Source organism: Centroberyx gerrardi, chromosome 11 (genome assembly GCF_048128805.1).
Source record: "Centroberyx gerrardi isolate f3 chromosome 11, fCenGer3.hap1.cur.20231027, whole genome shotgun sequence".
Lineage (NCBI taxonomy): Eukaryota > Metazoa > Chordata > Actinopteri > Beryciformes > Berycidae > Centroberyx > Centroberyx gerrardi.
In genome coordinates, this window is record NC_136007.1 from 17,952,473 (window position 1) to 17,975,071 (window position 22,599).

The 22,599-nt window shown below is 40.9% G+C and overlaps 1 protein-coding gene across 2 annotated transcripts in view; it reads right to left on the reverse strand.

The window, feature by feature from the left end:
* Positions 1-655: 655 nt before the first annotated feature.
* nlgn2b (neuroligin 2b) overlaps positions 656-22,599 on the reverse strand; it is a 33,676-nt gene continuing 11,732 nt past the window's right edge. For both annotated transcript variants that reach the window (XM_071915218.2, XM_071915219.1), the window contains 6 exons: positions 22,092-22,241; positions 7,318-7,503; positions 2,974-3,239; positions 2,672-2,825; positions 2,176-2,542; positions 656-1,589 (listed from right to left, as the gene is read on the reverse strand). In XM_071915218.2, coding sequence (XP_071771319.1) covers positions 656-1,589; positions 2,176-2,542; positions 2,672-2,825; positions 2,974-3,239; positions 7,318-7,503; positions 22,092-22,241 — 2,057 coding nt within the window. The remainder of the gene's footprint in view (positions 1,590-2,175; positions 2,543-2,671; positions 2,826-2,973; positions 3,240-7,317; positions 7,504-22,091; positions 22,242-22,599) is intronic.

A 22,599-nucleotide genomic window follows, 5' to 3' on the forward strand; every position in this document is an offset into this window, starting at 1 on the left:
GGCCAGCTGTGGGGCATTAGCGCTCAACACAGGGTACCAAATACCATTTCCAGATTGGGCCTTTAAAGCTGCAATTTGTAAGTTTCAAGAAATCACCGCTTATGACAGACGGCTTGTTTGGGCATATGTTGCCTCCTACAAAGCTGCTATCTACTGTATCATCCTTTCGCTAAACGATGAATGGGAATGAATATTTGTATTTCATGTTAAACATAGTTTTACACTGACACAACAACACATGCGTTCTAAGCAACCGAGCTACACACAAGTTGCCTGATTGTGATCAGCTCTGTACCTCTTTAAGAGAGAGCTACAAGCTTAAAGCTGCATTTTTGGTGTCTCACCTCAGCACCAGATACTGAAAGTGCTCTAATGGGGCAAAGTAGTAACCAATGATGACAGGCTTTTGGCAAAGGAGCGTTTTTAATCAATCCCCCTTGATTCATGATTACATTTTAGAGGTATTTCACTGCTTAAAATCTTACAAACTGCAGCTTTATTTGAGGGCTTAATGAGAAAAGACAGACATATAGAGAACAGTAAAGAATAGAGGGTGGTGATAGTGAGAGGAGAGGAGAGGAGAAGTTTGTGTGGTGCAGTTTGTGTGGTGCATCTCTGTAAGCCCAGAGTTGGGTAGCAGAGGTTGTGCCTGGTCCTATACACGGGTGGTGGAGTGTTGGTGTGGTAGCGCATTGTTGCTGTGGCTGGGGACAGGCGTAGTGGAGGGGGCCGGGACAGGGGGGTATGTGTTGAAGGGGTGGAGGGGCTGCATGCCGCTGATGGTGCTGGGGATCATGGTGATGGTATTGGCTGTCATCAGTGGCACGTCCTCCGGAGCCCGCCGCAGGGCCAGCGTGTAGTCAGGTGGGCACACGGGTGGCCGCAGGGGCTCCAGATCTCCATGGACACCGCGGGAAGGCAGAGGCGTGCCGTGCTCCAGCTCCACTCTTTGCTGCTTCATCTGCAGTGACATAAGCTCCTCTTCCTGGCTCAGTGCCAGGTCATTGTGCGGCGGGGCCCCTACTACTCCCATGCCGACTCCCATGCCCATCGCAGTGCCACGTTGTGGGGACAGGCGGCGGTGGCGTCTCTGCAGAAGTTCGTGGCGCTTATCCCGTTTGTAGTAAAGTGCGGCAAAGGCTAGCACGTTGAGGAAGAGGAGCGAGGCGCCCACAGCCACCGTCACACTCAGCTCGGTGGAGTAGTCCCGAGTCTCGCCTGGGAAGGGAGAGTAGCGGGGTCGCTCTGAACCATCGGGCTCGGGATCAGGGGGATAGGTGGAGATAACAGGCTGTCGGGTGGTGCGGCCGCCAGGGCTGTGAGGGCCCTTCCAGCGGTTGGTGCCTCCAGGCGGCAAACGGGTGGTGATGGAGCTAATGATTTCCTCATGGAGGCTGTGGAGGTGTGGCACCAGCTCCAGCCAGAAGGCCACCTTGTTGGCCCGGTAGTTGTCTCTGACACGAGGCTTCAGGCCAATATGCAAGTACTGCTTGTCTTTGGAGCTGAACTTGGTCCAGATAACCTCCTCAAAGCGGTTAGGCTTGGTGTGGATGAACTTGGTGTCCTGAGGAACTGGGAGGTTAGGATCCCTGCAAGAGAGAGAGAAATAACAAAAACATTATTCGGTTTTTATATTGAGAATTATTAATCATGGCTAAGTTATGAACTTACCCTTACCTGTATTGCTAATTACTCAATATACCAATACACAGGATCTGATGTAGCTATCCCATGTGCTATTTGGGGTGAGCACCTATGTAGAAATCTGGCTTGGATGTTAGAGGAAGAGAGTGAAAGCAGGTATGTCATTGTGCACCTCCCAACACAGATGTTTTGTTAAAATAGGCCCCGACACTTCTGGAATCAATCCCTCCACCTCTACTCACAACATTTATCAGACATACTATATCCACCTACACTACCCCGACTTTGTACCAGTACTTAAAGTCACTTAGCAAACAACATTTCATCCAATCATCAACACCAGGCTAAAGGAACGGGCCACGCAGCATTTCGGAAACCTCACTGTACAAAAATATGTAAGTGAAATCAGTGGTGCTTGCATACTAGACAAAACATACTGCATAGTGCACACAAAGGAAATTCATCCCTTGCTATTTTAATAAGCTTGCACTTGATATTTTAAGAAACTCCTATATTTGGCACTATACTAACCCTGTCTTGGCGAAGTTGGTCCAGTAGGTCATGACTACAGCACTGAGCATCACATCGTTCTTGGAGAAATTACAGGGAAACAGGTCAGTTGCTCCCACCATGGGAATCCCAAAAACATAGGGGATCTCATCTCCATGGGCTGCGTCTGCCCACTCCGGCCTCGCCTCAGTCTGACAGTGGTGGTGGAAGGTGTAGAAGTACACGGGGGACTGGAACTCAGCGTGCAGCTTGGCAGTGGCTACAGCTGGCGCCACCCACTGGTGGTCTGTGAACAGAGCCAGGAGGGTCTTCCTACGCATGTCACTGTTGTCCCTATCAGCCCAGTCGGTGTACATGAACTTTATAGTTTCCCTTAGGATATCTTTACCTAGGTAGAAACAAGAAATAAAGGTGAGTATGTATGCAATGATGGCACCCATGGTTAATTGAAGCACTAGGTCGACCTGGGACCTGTGTGAAATGAATAATTTCTCATGTAAAAAAAGAAGGATCTGACCATCAGGGTATCCATACAGATTGTCCACAAAGTTGGAGATGGTGTAGTCAAATGATGCCGCTGATATTCCGTCCTCTCCTTCACTGTCATCCACAAACTTCAGGCCCTCTCCCTGGTTGACACCCAGCAAGATGTCATAGTTGAGGAACTCCCCCTGGTGGCACAGCACACACACACAGCATGTCAGGACAGGAGAGAATGCAGCAGTAATATTAGGCCACTGTCCACACACCAAACACTACAAGATGAGCAACATGGGGCTGGTTGAGTTTCTCCGAAAATGGAGCGAAGCCAAAGCTGACCTGCTGCATGAGGATCTCGGGGTCGTCCGGCACCACGTCCCCGTCCACCACAGGTCCGAAGGCGATGTGGTAGTGGGCGGGCTGGATGTCTTGGTCCACCAGCTCCCGAAAGCTCTTCCTCCTCAGGCAGTCCACCAACTCAGCCATGTTCCCCTGACTGCAGCCAACCTTCTTGGCAAGGATCTTGGTGTACGTCAAGGGTCGATAGTTGACTGACCAGCTGGAGATGGCTGAGCCACTCTGGGCGATGGCCCTCTGGAACAGACCTAGAGACACCAGGGCCATATGTGTATATGGGTATTGCTTCAACAGAAAGCATACGATCACTTACTCTCTCTCTCTCTCTCTCAGTTTAGTGCTGTTTTTTTTTCCTTCTGACACACTTTTGCTAGCAGCTGATGAGGCCTTCAAGGCCTTCCAGAGTGAGTACTTTAAATAATGCATATGTTGGAGGAGGAGCAATTGTGGTGTATTACATATGGAGCGAGATGCCATCTAGATACCCTGCTGCTTTCCAAAGCCTGAGAAAATCTTTATTAACATTAGGGTTGGAAAAAGAAGTGGTTCTATCACATACAAGAAGAGTCAGCAGCAAAAAAATAAATAAAATGGTGACAACTCTACACACAGCATCAGAGGATGTTAACAATGACTGGTGGGCTTGGTGGCTGTATTGAATAAAGAGAAGCGAGCGAGAGAGAGAGAGAGAGAGAGAGAGAGAGAGAGAGAGAGAGAGAGAGAGAGAGAGAGAGAGAGACAACGCACTGCTGCACTGTTATGTAAAGTGGCTTGCTGTCCCTCTGTTTTATCTGCAGATTCTGTCATTAATAATTAAGCCCCCCCCCCCCCCATTCTGCATGTGCCCCACCCCCGCTCCTCTCCCTGTGAAATCAATTAAGAAGCCTCTCAGCTGCAGCTCCAGCTATACTCCTCATCTCATCTCATCTCTCCTCTACACACAGATACAGTACCTTCAGAAAGTATTCAACCCCCTTGACTTTTTCTGCACTTTGTGGTATTATAGCCTGAATTCCAAATGTTTTTTGTCACTAATCTACACACAATAATCCATAATGTAAAAGTGGATTATTTTTTTTTATTAAAAATGAGAAGCTGAAATATTTTGAGTAAATAAGTATTCAACCTCTTTGCAGTGACACTCCAAACTGAGTTAAGCCGGGGACACAATAGAATACTTTTGCAAAACGCATTGCATCACACACATAATGGCGGATTTCACAGATTTTTTTGTCTCTCAGTCATATATGCTCACACTAGACGATTAGACAAGGATGGTAAATCACACGCAAACAAAACAACAATGGAGGCGGACAGCCAGACTCAGCTCGCTGTAAACCTGGCTCTTATTGGCTATTGCCGGTCTCCACTCATGGAATGAATCACTAACTGTCCAGTGTTAGGTTTGTAAATTATATAACCCAGGGGAGCATATATATGGGGAAAAGGAATGGCATAATGATCATGTGCACTTTGTTAGATGGTGTTACATTATTTCTTAAAGCATTTCTGTGTTCTGGATAGCACAGTTTTGATTGACAAATTTATTTTCTTTTTTTTGTCTCAACACATTTTAATACGACAGTTCCAGGTTGTGCAAATGAAACCAGATCAAGAATTACTGACAGTGCTTTGTTCCAGACAACAATCACAGCCTACAGTAACAAGCTGAGTCTTCTGCCGGAGTGCTGTAGGGTGTGCACACAACCAGAGCATTGTCACTGAGGAAAATACAGGAGATAATGAGGTAAATATTGGACTTTTGGACCCACAGTGCAATCATTTGGGTACAAAACACATGGGTTATGTTGCACAAGCTGTTTGGAGAAATTTGGTGGATATTTATGTATTTTTTGGAGCTGTAAAAAGATGTCCCTGTAGTCTAGGAGAAGGCTCAGGCTGAACAATGGCGGCTAACTTGCTTTGTGTTTGGTGGTCCTACAAACGGAAACTCCTGACATGAGGGTGAGTAGATAATGACTCAAATGTCATTTTGGGGTGAACTATTCCTTTAAGGTATGGGTAAGGGCTAATCTAAAAACTTAGCCTTAGCTTAAATGTAAGATGAACTTTTCCCAAAGGAACTTGGGTCCTTCCTTCACCCATGTTTCCTGCTATTGCCTGATTCCCTTATTGTTATGATGTCAAAGAATAGCTAAGAAACTGTTCTTAGCACATTTAATATAAAAAAACCCAAAACAAAACATTTTGAGCTGTGCGTAGTCCTCATCAGAGGACTTCATCACAGATAAGAATAATGTTGCTGTACATTGTTATTCTCTGGTGGCGTACACTCTGTTCTTGTTGTGATTGATGGAATGTACTGTATGTGTGAACAACACTTCCTTGTTTTACTTTTTTTTTTAACCTTTTTACCTTTTTCAAACTCTCAAAGTCCTTGAGCATATTAGAAGCACACCACTGGAGAAACAGACACGCGTGTTCCTCTGCAAACTCTGTGACTCTATGCAATTTACAAAACTGTTGTTTTTATCCGTCTTTAGTCAGATTATAAGTGAGAAGGTTAACAGTTTTAATAATCACATAATCTGAATTCTAGGTAAGGTACAAAGAGCCGTTCCATTCATCTTCTGAGCTTTTCAAACCAGATCACATTGAAGGATTAGTGATCAAACATCTGGCGGGTATTTTAGGGATGTGACCTGCCATTCAAACTTTAAAATAAAATACACTTTCACCACATTGTTATTAAAAGGTGGAACAACCTGGCTAATCTGACCTAGATCAAGCTCTGACGTTCCTCCTTCAAGTGTTGTGCTCAAGCTCCTGTCAGAGAAGATCTCCTCCTTGGAGAATTCCCTGCTCTATTAGAGCAATTTCCTCAACTGCTTCAGGTTTGATTGTTTTTGATAGGAAAGAAAACTGTATCATATTCTTTTGCATTTTAACAAGATTCTCCTTTGTATGTTTGTATAAAACATCCCAAGCAGGGATTTCAACAAAGTCCTTACATCAAATTCTATGGCTGATTTGGAGTGGGAGATGGGATCTCCTAAAAGCCTCATATTTGTTGCATTCCCCGAAGAAAACAAACCCAAACAGAATTCATGATATATTCAACGTATTCATTTAGATCACACTTGTCATGCTGTGCCTCTTAAAATCTTGTTTAGGTTCCATCAGCGTCTCGAATGCTTGCAGCAGTGGTGGCTGCCTGTGAGCTTAGTGGAACATCTGACATGTGAAGACAGAGAAACTCCTCTCTGTGTGATTTATATTTTACACTACAACTCCATATTGCATGATCACTGACCACAATGGGCTAAATACAGAGGCAGGACAGTGGTTTCTTTGACTAAAAACATTTTTTTTGCATGCATAAATTACAAAGAATCCATATTTTACACAGTCATTGGGTGCTTGCAGTGAAGGAGCACAATATAATTAACTGCCCGTCAATTAAAGGGTATATTCCTCTAATTGAGATTATTTATTTTGAAATAAGACGAAACCTCATTGAGTTTTTGGTTGAAAACTCAATCCTCAAACCACTATATTCTTTATATAATATTCAAATCTTATAAAAAAAAAAATGTCAAATACATTGGTGAAACCCAATAATATAATTCTATGTGTGTATATATTTGTATTTATATATATATATATATATATATATATATATATATATATATAGTATATACAGGCTACACACAACAGTGATGATAAATTCGGGAGATGCTAAAGATAGCTCTTCATTTTAAGTCAAATTCAAAGATATCAAAGTCAATATCCATGTCTATGGCCTTGTCCAGATAGGATTAGTTTTACTGGAGAAGGTCAGGCAATATAATTTTTGCCGGTGCAATTCAGTGATTTTAGTCCCATGTGGAATGACATTATTTGGGATTATTACAGTGTCCCCAGTGAGTAATACTTACAGCACAAATAACCTATTGTTTTCCTCCATCTGTCAATTCTAGTAGCGTCCAGATTGACAGTCGCTTTTTTGCTCCAAATTACCTATACTTTACACAGTAATTTCATAACAAAACAAAACAAAAAAACAAAACAAAACTGAACATTTTGGCTTTTGCTGTGTATACTTGCCAGCAAGGCATCCTCCACATTAGTTGTGTGCTTTGACTACTTTTTCCTGTGTTAACGTTGTAGGTGAAAGGAGTGGGTGACAAAATTCTAAAAACTTAACGCCTCCTTTTGCTATAGATTTATGCAGTGGGGACTGTTTATAGAAATTACTAACATGAAATGTAAAGAAATACATTACCCACACTTTCCTGTAATGCTAATCCCTTTTGGACAGGGTTTATGACTACTAACATGACAGTGACAATGAGAGACCCTTACCCTCGGAGTGGTGGGAGAGGATGAGGAGGTTGACACAGGAGGCACCGGCTCCAGAGCCAAAGATGGTGATTCTCTCTGGGTCTCCTCCAAAGTGGCCGATGTTTTCATTGAGCCAGCGCAGGGCCTGGATCTGGTCCAACAAGCCATAGTTCCCCTTAGCAGACTGGTCCCCTGTGCTCAGAAACCCTGCAGGGTAGAACAGAACAAACAGAGAGAGAGAGAAAGTTTACAGATTATGTGCTAATGGAGGAGCAGGGCAGAGATTCGGGGGGCGCAGGATAACATAATCAAGCGTTTCTTGCTTTTTTAATATCCCCCACAAACAGGAGATGGTATCCTGTCATTGTCAGGAACTTTTGAAGCTCCAACTCACTGCAGGCCTGCGGAGCTTTCATGGAAACGTTGCCAAATTACTCAGCAATGACACGCGTTTTTAATACCCACGCTGTAAATTCAGCACAGTTAAGAGAGCTCATCAGCGGAGAGCAAGAGAAGGCATGTTTCACCTACTTCCAGTACACACAGTTACACAGCAGGTGCACACCCACAACACAATAATACAAACACTACAAAATCTCTCTCTCTTTCTCTCTCTCTCTCTTTCTCTCTCTCTCACACACACACACACACACACACACACACACACAATATCTCTTGCACTTATAATTGAAAATTGCAATGCCAATGTAGAAAGCAGCACAAGGCAAACTCGGACTTAGGCGGCCCCAAGTGGCAGCAAGATTTAACTGTTTGAATTTTTGAACGTTTGTATGACTTCAATAATCATGTAACGTGATGTCAGTAAACTACACACTCCTTGGAAAATAAAATCTTTTGGCAGCAGGTTCACCCATTGTTCATTAATCCAGCCAGTCCGCGAGTTGAGAACTCGCTCAATGCTATTTAGGAGCAAGTTTTGTATTTTGTAAGTTTCAATTTGTTGCTTTCTGTGCATGGAGCAGATTTCCCACCTATGACCATACCCAGTACCAGAATTACATTTTGGCAAATACGACAAATCTATGCTGTCTCAGTTAGAGAGGATGGGGAACTTTTCTCTGCTGCAGTCCCAATTTGTAATTTAGGTGGATAAGACAAGTGTATTTTTACAAAAAAATCTTGCCTATTGCCACTTTAACAGCTGATAGATATTGTTTGTGTCTTCAAACAGCACATAAGGACCTGCCCACTGTAGGTACTTCGGTATTTTGGACTCAGACACCTGCAAGACACAAGACAACCTGTCTGCCTGCTTACTTAAAGAAATACTATGCATTTTCACTACATCTAGCGCCTGTCTTGGTAACTGTGGGTGTATCCTTTCTGTTCAAAACAGAGCTTTGATTCACAAGTTGACAGCCAATCACACACTGGGTAAATGGTAAACAGTGTTAAACATGTTGGACGCTAGCATATGAGACGAGGCCTGTGGAAGCTAATATTATTGGGGATTGGGGATAAAAAGTTGTGGCTTCTTGCAGATTGCTGCTTATTTGTTTGAAGGAATGGCATCAGGTGTCAACCTGGCAAACTTGGCGAACCCACAAACTGTTGAATGAAATTCAGTCCAGTCCACTGCATAGGGACACTGAATCTTAATGGAGCTGACTGATACTTGCCAATAAAATAGCCAAGCTCACCCTAAATTTTGATTGCCATGTTTGATTAGTGATTTTGGCAGTAAAATCACAAAATCATTAGCTTCTCAAAAATAACATCTAGCTTGCAACCACAACAGATCCGTTACACTCGCGTGGTGAGAAGGAGGGTGGTGTGATTAGGTTGCTGGGATTAGGAAAGGGGGGACAAAAAATGCAACCAGTGATATTTACCGTAATTCTAAAATGATTTTGAAACCACGAGGAGCAAATCCAGGTTTTGGTTCTACAATGTTTATTTAAAATATGAGAAACCCTGATTTTCAATATTCATTCATACCAATTTACAGCCCAAATGCCTCATAACCACACAGAAAGGTGGAAAATTGCGTTTTTCAGTGGAATGGGCCTTTAATATAGAAGGTGGTTTGAACTGGATACTTAACTCCAGCTAAAAGCCTGGATGGTAAACATGCTGACTGAATGTGCATAGTGACTAAACGATGAATGTATACTTGTGCTTTGATATGTACAGCCTACTGTCTATCCTTATCTTGCACTGTCCCCTTGAACTGTGCGTGAGGTGTGTGTGATTCAGCATGTACTGTGTTACTAATGTAAGTTGTTGATATTTATGTCTCTGCACCCCAAGGGGACAAATTCTTGTGTGTTTCACAAATAAAGTGATTCCGGTTCAGTGGATTTGCTTGTGTGGGAACATACTGTATGTGTTTTATATTGGTAACAGGATAGTTTTCAATCCATTGAGGTTTCCGCAATACAGATTTACATTGACACAGAGATAAAGACACACATTGCTGAATTAAGTAGGGTATTCAAAAGGGTGGGCGGAGAGAAGTGGGACAATGGAGATGAGCTGTGAAGTATAGGGAGTAGGTAACAGGGACAGATGGTAGAAGAGGGCAGTCAGCAAGTTGTACAGTGGGTTGAACAGCAAATTAAGTTTTACTGTTGATGATTATAATGTGGGTGATGGTGATGATGATGACGATGATAACGGCGGTGATGATGATGGTGATGATAACCTGCCAAATTGACCTTTCTAGCACAATCAGTGTGACACACATCCCATTCCACACTCAAATATGTCCACTACTCACACTGCAGTTAACAACACTTTAAGGCCTATAGTGTTTGATTGTGGGCTGATTTAATAAAGAATCATATTAAAGAATGTCAAATCCTTTGCTGAATATATTTTATATCATAACTGTATTTTCAAGGTGGTTGTTTGCTCTGGTTCACGCTTCATCACATGCTAGTTTGGAAAATGTTTAGAAACGCACGCCACTGAGAAATAAGAGAAGGAGATAACTGCCTTAATTATCACTGGTGGTTATTTCTTTTTTTAAGTTTGTCCCTATAGTCTAAACCATCACAAAAGTACACCAGAACGCTATTTAACAAAGTACATTTTGTACTCATTTCATTGGCCTGTAATCATTACTCACATTTAATGAACAGAAACACAAAATGCAGCACATAATTAGACATAAAATAAATGCTTTTTAGCTGCCAAAGATAATTGCTCAGGAATAGGCGAGATAAATGGGAGGAATGACAAAATAGAGGCACATTGGGATAAAAGTTTAAAATAAGGGAAAAACAATATATCTTCTTCATGACACTTCTTCATGAGACTTTATTTCTGTCTGCTTTGGTGTTGTGCCTGCATCCTATGTAATGTAAAATAAAAAATACTCAAAACGAAATATCTGCACTGCAAAAAACATCCATCTTAACGAGTCATTTAGTCTCATACTCAGCCTCCAAATCTTATTTTTCTTGAACCAAGAGAAAATTTCTGCCAATGTCACTATCTAGAATAAGGCAGATCACTGTACTGCTTTCAAGAAAATGACAACTGATTCTACAAAATTCTTGAAACAAGTTGATTTGCATTGGAAACAAGTGAAATTATCTCACCCCATGGCAGATTTTTTTTTTCACTTATTTTAAGAAAATTGTGATTTTAGGACTCAATAATAGACTAAATGACTTAGAGATGTTTTGCAGTGTGTGTTCAGTGATGAAGTGGTCTTCCTCTAGAGGCCTCACTCTTGTTAGCTCTGGAAATCTCTGCATTTGGCTGGTTGACCAGTCGATGCGTACTGCGTGAGACTTGTCCTGTCGTTAGATCATCGCAGGGAGGGGATCTGACCTCTTCATGTGTCGGTGCTGACCTGGGCTGCTTATCAAAACCACCGTCATGAGGAAGTGTCTGCTCTCATAGCTGCCCAGCCGAGCGCTGAGCTGTCTGCCACAGTTGCCTGGCAACTGTCCAGAGCTTCAGGCAAAATGATATGGATACACACTCACAAAAGCACTTGCATACACACATTCAAGCACTTACATATTCAAGTACACAAACAACTGCATGCGCGCACACACACACACACACGCTCAAATCCGTACTCATGTCGGTTGCGCGTACGAACTAGCATGCTAGCATGAGCTAGCGCCCGCTCTCATTCTCTTTGAAAGGGCGACACGAAGAGAGGAAATGTGGTTTATCTGCCAGCATTGAAGATAAGTCAAACAAGTTCCCTCCTCTCCTCTCCTTTCTCTTTCAGTAAGTTTTCGTTCTGATTCTCCCCATCTGCTGAGCTGGGCTTCCTGCTGACTTTAGCGCTGAGAGCAGCAGTTTATGAGGCTGAACTCATGCATATTCAACACTTGCTTTAGGTAACGGCCAAGGAACTGTGAGGAGAGTCTTCAACCTCTAAGTGAAGATATAGGGTGAAGAGAAGGAAGTGAATGGGTGGGAGAAAATGGAAGGGTAGTAAGCAATAGATTGAGGGAAATTTGAAACCGTAAAAAAAAGAATTACGGTATATTATAGGAAGTCGTCCGTCAAGGCCGTCTGAAAATAAAAAACTGCTGGTTCCTCCCACACACCCTCCTTGACATACTTAAAAAATATTGAGGTGTATTTCATTTAATCCTGAAATTACAACACACACACATATGTTCAAAACATACTATAAATACTTGGGCTGTTCTGTTGTCCACCATAGTGTCTCTGTACAACTCACTGATCCCCAGTTAAGAACTGAAGCGTGGTCAGCCATCTGATAGCTTTACTACTTCGATGGGAACATGCATCTGTAGGGAACATTTCCAGGAATGAACAGAATGACTGCAGTGATTCACTGAACATGATATTTCTATGAACAGAGCACAGAGAAGAGAGGGAGGAGGAGAGGGCTAAAGCATCCAGAGACATAAGACCGGTATTAAACAGATTATTGCTCAAAGCTACTGTCAGATCCTAACTGATGGAGAGGTGAAATGAATATAGTGAAGGACATATTATGTAATTTCACTGCCACATCACACAAAAAGGTGATATGTCAAAAAACAGAGGAAACAGATTGCCTTTTGATATACAAAGAAAAAAACAGCAATGAATGATGGGGAGATAAGAAGCAGAACACTTTTGTATATGAATCATTCAATTAATTAAGCAGAAGGAGAGGCAGTGTATAAGTAAAACAGATATTTGTTGGGGCAGATGGTGCATGACGCAGAGTATGCTTTGTCTCCTGCACATGTAAGACTAACAGTCTGTTCTTTTTCATATTTCTTCCAAACATGAGCCTGTATCTAATAGCATGAAACTGGGATTAAGTTAATTTGCTCATTGTGTTGTGTGGCAACCTTGAGATTATCTCTATAAATTGTGTAATATATGAATGTGACCTCAGTGCCAAAAAAACATGATTTGCTGTCACTATGCATCTAAGTGCTACCCAGTCCCTGCTTACATTAGTTGCAAGCCAAATAACGAATATACCCCATAACTGTCAGTATAGTAGGCTATGTAAATTGTTCATCTGTCCAAAGCAAATCTAAATTTTAGGTTAGCAAATCCGTGTGTAATGGATGATCCCACAAAGAGGCGTACAAGATTGCAATTTATGTCACTAAGATTATTTGTCACGATAATATTGTCTGAATCTGCTAAAACAACAACAACAACAAAAAACCCATCATTTAAATTGTACAGTGTTTTACAAGTACTAAAACAATTGTTTACTGTGAGTTTTAATGAGAACATGTTTCAACAAATTCAATATTTTTTCTACCTGGAAAGGACTTGAAGGGACTTGAAGACATGGAAAAAAAGTTGGAACTTATGGGGCATCAACTTAACAAGTACTGACTGAAATACTATAAACAAAGAGTAGTAACTATTGAGAATACATTGAAAAAAATACTAAATGAACTCTTCAGATCAACAACAAAGTTAGTTGTGCTTTTATATCTATTCAATGATATAGTTTAAGTCCAACAAATTCTCATCCATTTCAGCCAATGTCAGTCAGACAGAAATGTAAGTTAAACATTTATTGTGGTGGGAGGGGGTGAAAGTAAGATCAGGTTTGAATACATAAAACACACACTAACATCAAGACAGGCTTCAAAAACATTTCTATCTAGGCTTTTACTTTCAAGGACATCAGTCATCTGTCAGTCTATAGGTTTGCTTTTGCAACCTGGAAACTCACAATTTCAGTTCTCCAGGTATATTGAGTGTTTTGAGAACATGAATTTCGGTCCGTTGAGGTTCACCAGAATCTTCTGACTGCCTCAAAGATGATTTCAAAGTTTGTCCTGTGAAGGTCACACTGTGATGCTCAGTAATCATTTCCATTCCTTGATAGTGGTTTCCCAGATCTATTCTTCAGCTCTTGCACATTTTTGTTAGATTATAGAAATGTTCACATGAATCTTATTGTTGGCATTAGAAGTTCACTCTGAAGACCTGCTAGCAGGTACGTTCCAATTTTGTATCACTCTGCATGTCAACTATACCTAGACATGAAATTATACTGTAATTGGGCTTACTCCTGCTGAACTAATGTGATTTCAGTACACTGCCCATAGACTTCCAATTCCATTGTATTTATTACTTAACTCATCTCTCTCTTAATTTTTACTCTCAAAATCCATTCAAATGGTACCAAGCTGGGCAACAAAACCTTGCTGTCATGTAAAGTTGACAAACAATGCTTCACACTGACACTATGATGGTTCAAAGGTTTTCAAGAAAGTTAACAGCAAGTTATGATCATTCATTAGGTCACAGGATATTAAAAACTGACACAATTAAATCAGTTGCAATCTTAAATAATCCATAGCTTTTCTGTCTACTTTTGGTGTGGTACAAACTGTGTTCTTTGGTACATTAATCTCATCAGCATTTTATGTGCCGTTCAACAGTCTTAGTGAAGTTATTGTGGGAGCAGTGGGACGGTCTGTACTCAATTATTAACTCGACTAGGTGGATAGGGTTTGGTAGAGTTCAGCGGCTTCTTGGATGCTTCCTTCATTTCATTGAAAGGTTCTGAAAGCCTCATTTACCATCCTTAGTTAAAAGGGTCGTTTACAGACATTACATTACAACCACAAATCCTAATATATGTACAGACACATAGCTATTCATCTGGCTATTAATCTAGCTGCTAGCTGTTAATTAGCTGTTAGTCATATAGATGTTACTGGTATTGATTCTAGATACTAATTCGTCAAGTGATAGCAAAAGGTGACATCAATCTTGGCAAAGTAATTGTATTATATGAGCACATTGATTTGTATGTGGCTGTCATACTGGCAGCCTCTACTCATTGGTTACAGTAGAGGTCATTAGTGAGTCACATTGGTGAGTCTGTAGTTTGTGGCTTAGACGAGTGAATGTTAGCATGAATGATGGTGATTAATTACAATAGATCCTCTGGTCATGGTCATTCTCCCTAAATCCTTCCAGTCAGCTAGGTTCCTAACATTTGTGTCGACATGCAGTTAAATGCCTCCACTCATCAGGTGTGCATCATTTGAACTGGGATGGTGGATATTATCTGTCAATCATTTACAAGTGCTCTGCATGTGAGAAATGATCCTTCAAATTCATTCGAGAAATCCGCTATCAACAAAGCTATATTTATTTGAAAAAACGTTGTGAAGCGCATAATTTCAGTCCTTAAAAACAGTACATTTGACTATAAAATCATAACACTCCTGGAACTCTGTTTGTAACTAAACAAAAATATACTTTAACATACTTTCTCAGCCAAAATGTAAAATGTAAAAATGCAGTGACAAATCAGGTGGACCACGGTTGATCAAAAGCAAAAAATAGGCTTAAATGAAGTACCTGCAAGTAGCTTGCACAGCAGCCCTTTGTGAAAATCCACAAGCTAGAAATATGACCGAAAAATCACACTCTAGTAACACACAGACCCCCTGTGCAGTGACCCAAAGAGCCTCCTTATTTTCAGCATAGAAATCAGGCCAGACAAAACTGTTGTCTGGCTGGAGCAATTCTGTTTTTCAATTCGTCTACTGGGGCTTTTTTTTTCTTTCAGGTAAACCGCTTTTCATTTCAAGATTAAGTGATTTATTTTTTTCACCTGAAAGTTACACAGCATTTGACAGGATAACTAACATTATAAAAACATATTTCAGCTTCTATCAAATGATAATGGAAGTGCACAGTCACCTATTCTGTTGCTGCTTCTGAGCTAGTGTACGACAGTTGAGGGGGAATGGGAAGCTGTCTTCATCAACAGAAGGTAGCACATAAAGTTTGCCTTGAAAGATGATTTACAAACAGACAGCTGGCACAGTTTAATCATTGAATATCATGCAATTATTTCACAGTCATCCGGCCAGAAGTCATCACGATAAACTTTAGAGGCATTTGCAGCATCAAGTTGTGTGGAAGGCAGTAGAATTCATTCTCATTCTGAATTTCTATTTCAATTTAAAATCTGCCTGTGAGACAGAAACACAGTAAAATCAGACATTTGCAGCATACAGCTGTGTGGAAGGTAGTTAGATTCGGCCTTCTATGGACCTTGACCAGCCTTCCAAGAATGTATGTAAAGTAACTACTGTGCATGGGATTATGATGTTCAACTAGTTATCAAACTACATTAAAACGATTTGGGCTTGGTTTGCACACCATTTGCAGTGTTCAAGGTGTTGAGCATGGAATTTGATTGGCTGGTGCATGCAGTAATTGCCTTGTATTTGATTGGTACAGCTGTGCATCTGGCTGTCAGCCTGGAAGGCTGATCTGTGTCAATTTCAGTCAATATACCGATAAGTCTTTGTTCAAGGTGAACTTTCCCTGTGTGTGGGAAGCAACTGTCCTTGGCTACCAACTGTTTGCACTGATGAGCCTGAAATCTCCAACCCATACAATAAAGTGGATTTGGAGCATTCTTATCAGACTGGCAATGTCTCTCACTAGACTAACACCTGTCAGACATCCTGCGGGTTACGAGAATATGAAAAACTGAATAAACCCCATATGGTTAGGTATCTTTTTAAGCAAAACAGATCTTAGGTGTACCTCTTAACTCCACTACTAGGCATAAAATATAGGATTAACTGCAAGTGAATCTAATTGGCTGAAAACCTTTCCTCTGTTACTGACCCTTTTTTAGATTCTCATTTTGCATGTTTATATTGTCTATCATGTTCAACCTGATCACAGTCAGCCTTGTAGTATGGACCAGATGATAGTACATCTTCAACATAGCTATTTCTGGGGAAGTCGTCAAGGGAAAAATGACGACTGATGCCCAAAATAAGACCAACACCTTGCTTTGTCACTCTCAGAATGACACAAAAGCAAAATCATTCTGGTTCTCTCAATGCTGCCAGTGCAGTTGAGTACACTATTGGCAACTAGAGGGAAAGAAGTTTGCACATGAACTGTTTGCAGAGCGGGGAGTTTGCAATGCTGGGCAGGGAGTGGGAGGTGTGTTTGATTTGTACATGCGGACAGCTGAATTGTAAAGACGCAGCAGGCTAAAATTAATTGACAATCTGTCCTGGCTGAAAATATATGTCACACTTACTGGATTGTTTTTGAGAACAATGTTTTGAACTGGCACCACGATTTGAACCGGTTCCTAAGGCCCATTAAGAAGAATTAAAGATCTGTGGATGATTATAATTACTAATATTGTCCTATAGACTTGTGCTTAAAAATATTTCATGGCCCTTTAAATGTACAATGATTTGTTCTCTAATAATTAACAAATTGCTGCTTGTGAGAGTCAGAAGCACGAGGGGGTATATAGGCACATATTTGCCTTTTAAGTTGATTGATCTGTACTTGGTGGGCATGCCAACTGGATTGTACCTCAGAATCCAACGAGCTAATAACCTGTCAAAGAAAGTGAATGAAAAAAGAAAGTGAATCTCTGGTTTGTGCTTGGAAACGGATGCAAACAGTGCAACAGCAAAGACAATTATGACAATTAATTTTGCAAAGTTTTTGATGGGGCAATACATTTATTCAAGATTAGGCAACAACAACCGTCTTGTGTAATGAAAATTACAGCAGAATGTAATAAATCAGCCTGTGACACTGGCACAGTCCTTGACATATCTTTCTATATTCTTTAAGTACTTTCCTGGTATTTTGTAATTGTAAGAAAAGTACTATAAGATTATTAATTATTATTATTAATATTATTTTATTAGTAGTCGTATTAGTAGTAGTAGTAATATTGAATTCCTGCAAAAAAAAGGAACCAACGGAGGAGAGTAAATGGTAGTAAAAGGCTTAAAAATAAACAAGTATTTATAAAGCTTGAATTTTGTGAGGCTTACTATCAACCTAAGCCAAAACCTTTCAAGATGTCAGATAGATGAGGAGGCAGCATTCACAGGGAAGTAAAAGACTCGTCTCTTTTCAACAAAACCTTTCTTTGGCAATTGAACTGGCATGTCTGATCTCTTGAGACACTATATGATCTCAATATGTCTCTATTCATTTTTAACAATATCATCTGAATTCCTATGGTTTTAGACGTTTTTCCTTGACTATTTCCCTTTTAATTCCAGCACTGCAGTATACTGCTGTGTAAACTGCATGTGTCTGCATCCCATTTTCTGTCAGCAATTATGCTTTAACAATTAAACAGCTCCTTTGTAAAAACACAAAACAAATAAATCTAGGTGATGACTGATTTCCTTGTGTTTGTTTCTGAGTCAGAACAGTCATGGAAATATATTAACTAGTCACGAAAGATTATCTAGCAAGATTGTAAATATATCTTTTTAGAAATTCAATAAGAGACTAGTAAATGGTAAAAAAAAAAAATTAAATTCATAGCTCCACAGCATTCAGTGACAAAGCTGTTTAATTTGTGAATACCAACAACAGAAAAGAGAAGATTTAATCAAAATAGCAAGTAGTTACTTTTGGATGAGTACTAGTTGCTGTTACTTACACATAAAAATAGAAAATTGTCTAGAAAGTGCAGAGAAACATTACTAGAAGAAGCGTTTCATCTCTCTTCCCGAGGTGAAAAATGTTCTCGCTCTCATAGAGCCCACGATGGTGGGCCTTTCCCCAGAGTTCATTAATTAGTTAATTAGTTAATTAGTCTGAACAGATGGCTATGCAACACAAATCAGAAGGCTCTCTCGGCCTGGGGCAGGAGGAAGGTAGGAGAAGGTGAGCGGAGCAGCAATCTAAAATCTTCGCTGACACCAAAACCTCTGAACCCTTCAATGTACAGCAGACATTTTCTTCTCATTCACCCATTTTATTCCACAATGACAAGGCATATCATAAATCAATAAGAAAATCCAGCAAGTATATAACTTGCCGGAATCCCGCACGATAATGTACTGTATCGGATTAAAGGTGCACCCGACAAACCTATATGCAAGGGTGCTGCGGCCACATTGCATTAACATTTATTTGAATGAATACTTTGCATCACTGCAGATTTAAAAAGCACTTCTGACGGTTTATTTTTAGACTGTTCCCATCTCCCCCTTCTGTTTCCCTTCCCCTCTCTGTCTCTCTATTCTCCCTCTCTCATCTGTCTCTATTCCCCGCTCTCTCTTCTTCCCTCGTTCCTGACTCCCTATCACTCTCTTAAAGGCGCAGGCAGAGTATGAAATGAGGTTGGTGTGCGTAAGCTTCTGTGTGTGTAAGTACAGGATAATACTAAAGATTATAGCATAAAACTATTAAAATATGGTATGCTTGTGTTTCTCATTTTGACTCAAATTCACACTGTCAGAGAGGGCTCCTATTAAAAATTTGGATGGATGGTACATTATTCATATGTATCACGCTCCACACACAATCGAATAGCACACACACACACACACACTCTCACATGCACAAGGACACACAGGCAAACATGCATGCATACACCACACACACATACGCACACACAAAGATAATCGCCTTAGTACAGTAACCCATTTAAAGCATATCTGAGTGAGAGAGAGAAAGAGAGAGAGAAATAGAGAGAGGGAGAGAGAGAGGGAGAGAGAGATACAGAGAGAGAGAGAGAGAGAGCACAGTCTATTCGCCCACATACCAAAATTTTCAACAATGTTAAAGGAATCGAGGACACTGCGTCATCCCTCATAATCACTCAGCAGGATCGCTCTGTACCTCTATTTGTATGTGTTTTAGTGATTGTGTGTGTGTGTGTGTGCGTGCATGCATGCATGTGCATGTACAGTATTTCATGGATACTGTACAATGCACGAGCGCACTACAAACAAACAGCACATCTCTCTTTTTCTGCCTCTCTCTCTCTCTCTTACACACTCACTCCAACAAATTGGATGTAAATCAGACAGGTTACTGTTTGGAAACATGGTGTAGATGTCTGGAAAGGAAACAAACACAGACACCGCTGAGGATTTTTTTTTGGACCGGCCGTGTGATGACTAAATAGTGCATTAAGCAAACTTGAATTCAAATCGTGAATTGAATCTCATGTTCAAGTCACTAATGGTCCCGCTTTGTCTGAGGGCTGTAAAAAATTATAAAAGCACATGGAAAAACACCACATAACAAGCACAAATCAGGCAGGATAGAGCTGCAGGTTCAGCTCCTCGTTCCGCAAACTCTCAGTTTGTCCTTGTCTCTGTGCCTCTCCATTGGCACTGTCAATAACGGTCTGGATCATGTTACCCTCTGTTAATGCTTGCTGCAATTCTTGGACTGCATCCTAAAGTACTCCCATTTCTCTGTTTATCATTATTCTGATATGTTGAAACAGGCGTGGTGCAATAAACAAGATCACATTACCCAACCTGGCAACCACAATGAATGACACAGATAGTCTGTATGCAAACACCTCCAAAAGATGACAGCGTCGGTAAATACTTGACTCCACTGATTTCCAGTGGCACAAGGGCTGGATATACATACAGACAGCTCAGCCCACTCTCACAGGCCATATAAGCACTGTGAAGCTCCAACAGAATGGACAAACAGAATAGGCCTTAATCTAAAAACACACTGAAAGCAACAGACACACATTTTCAAATGCACCTTCTGTTTTTAATCGCCAAATGTACACAAAAGGAATTAAGTGATGTGTAGAATTTCTGAAGCAATGAATCAAATCCTAGCTGTTATCTGTGTTTTTCCACCAGCTGCAAAGGTGAATACCGGCGGATAAAGGATAGAACTGGTAAAGTCTTAGCATTTTTGATAACAGAAAAGAACTCAGGATTAAGTAGACCTCAATGTGCATGGTGATGGTCTTCATCATAATTTTAACAATGTGAGAAAACACTATCTGCCTATTGGGGGCGCATTGGGGACGCATTGGCTCTTATCGTGCGTTCACATGCTGGTGGGAAGGTCCGACATTTGGGACTTCCAAGTCAGCTGCTGAACAGCATTGCTTTCACATGCTGTTTTTCAGAAAATCAAACCAGGAAGACAACGATAAACAAAAATGAACGTCCTGAAAAGAATGATGTGGATCTGGCCAACTATAAAAGTGTAATATGTAAGTGTTTTCTTGCAGTTGATTGACACAACACAACACCATGTTGAGAAGATTAAAGAATAATGTTGCACCCAGGTTGAGCTTCTCTCCGCCTACTGCATGATTTTGAAAAATGCAAGAAAGTAGGCGTGAAGAGCGAGGGAGAGGAGGGTTTGGGGTTGGGCCGGGTTGGTGAGAAGAGGAACAAGGTGGAGTGTCTCAAATCTACCTTTATACTCGGGGTGGTAAAATCTTTTTACCAAATGACGTATCTCAGGACTAATGTCCTTGAACACGGCTGCATCTCCAACTGAACACCGGCTGCTCATTTTAACCACTGGAGGGCGAACTGAGCCAGGTTTAGTGAGATAAATAGGACACCGGCACATTTGTGCTCAAATGTTGACAATATGACCGCCGTTGTTGCATTTCATAACTAAATAGTACTAAATACCAGTTTACAACTCAAAAAAGTTTTTCAGTGTGGAAAGATTATTACTGCTTCATAACTCGGAAACTCGGGCAGCAAAACTTTGTCCGACTTTTTGACTTCATCATCCGACTTTGAATAGTGTTCATGTGAAATCTTCAAGTAGGAAATTTGGTTTTCTGATATATTCAATAGCATATGAATACAGGGTATTGTGTCCTATTGGCCTATGGTTCTGTTTTGTATTTTTGAGTTTTGTTCTTTAGGTTGCACAGTGGACTATCTTATAGGCCCCTTTAGATACTCACCACTCATGCTTCTCCCTCTCTTGTGCACGCTGTTACTCTGCCACCACTTCCCCTTATGCGTTCTCTCTCCCTATGCACAAGCATGTCAAAAATTGCTACATGAATTTAACATTTAAATGATTACAGTGTGTGTGTGTGTGGCACATAAAATATTTTTCCCCGGCCAAAGAATTTACTAGATGAAGGACTGTTCTCTGTCGAAAATTCAAAGTGCCTCTTTATATTGCCAAACAGTTGTAAATTGACATTCAAATCACTTGTGACAGTAGGCTGGAGCAGGCTAGGCTAAAGGCGATATGGACTACAGGAGGCTGCAGCAGGAGAGGGTTTAATTTCCATCCTTGGGCGTTTTGTTATATTTCAGCAGTGATTTATAATTTTGAAGGGGACAAAATTCATAATGCCTTTCAATTTGGAATTATTCATAGAGTATCTATTATTCATAGTGCAGGCTTTATATATGGATTGTACCGCTATTTCAAAAACACACAGTGTGACAAAATGCAATTCTAACCAGTGGTTTTGAAACTTGTGAAACAGCGCACGTCAAACGATGTCTGTCAATCGTTTACGTCCGGTGCGTCCGGTCCTTGGTGACGCCGGCAGGATGTGATGTCGCAGCTTGACGCGCCAAACTTACCGAGCACCCCGAGGCGGTAGTTCATGGTGACCACAATGACGTTTCCATAGGCGGCAAGGACACTGGCGTCAAACATGTTCCCTGAGCCCTCCATGTAGGAGCCTCCATGGATGAACAGCATCACTGGCTTCTTGCGACGGTCACGGATATCTGCATGACAGAGAGACAGAGACATGCATAGGTAAAAGCTAGCAGCACACCTACAAATTCGGGAATTTTTTATTGCAAAAATACAGTTTGAATTTTTTATTTATCCATGGAAAGCAAAATAGGATTTCCACTATTTTTACATTCATTCTGGTCTCATTTTGATAAAATTCTTTATTTCCACACAAATCTTTTGAGTTCTTGTGCTGCTGGAGGGTATAGAGGCAACAGGTAGTCCACCCTTTTTAAACTAGACAACTCCAGATATCTACAAGTATGGCAGTTTCCAGAGTATGAGATTGTATGCAGCATTTTTTTAACCTTGCTGTCCTACAACCAGTGACCTGAAGATGCTATGGTA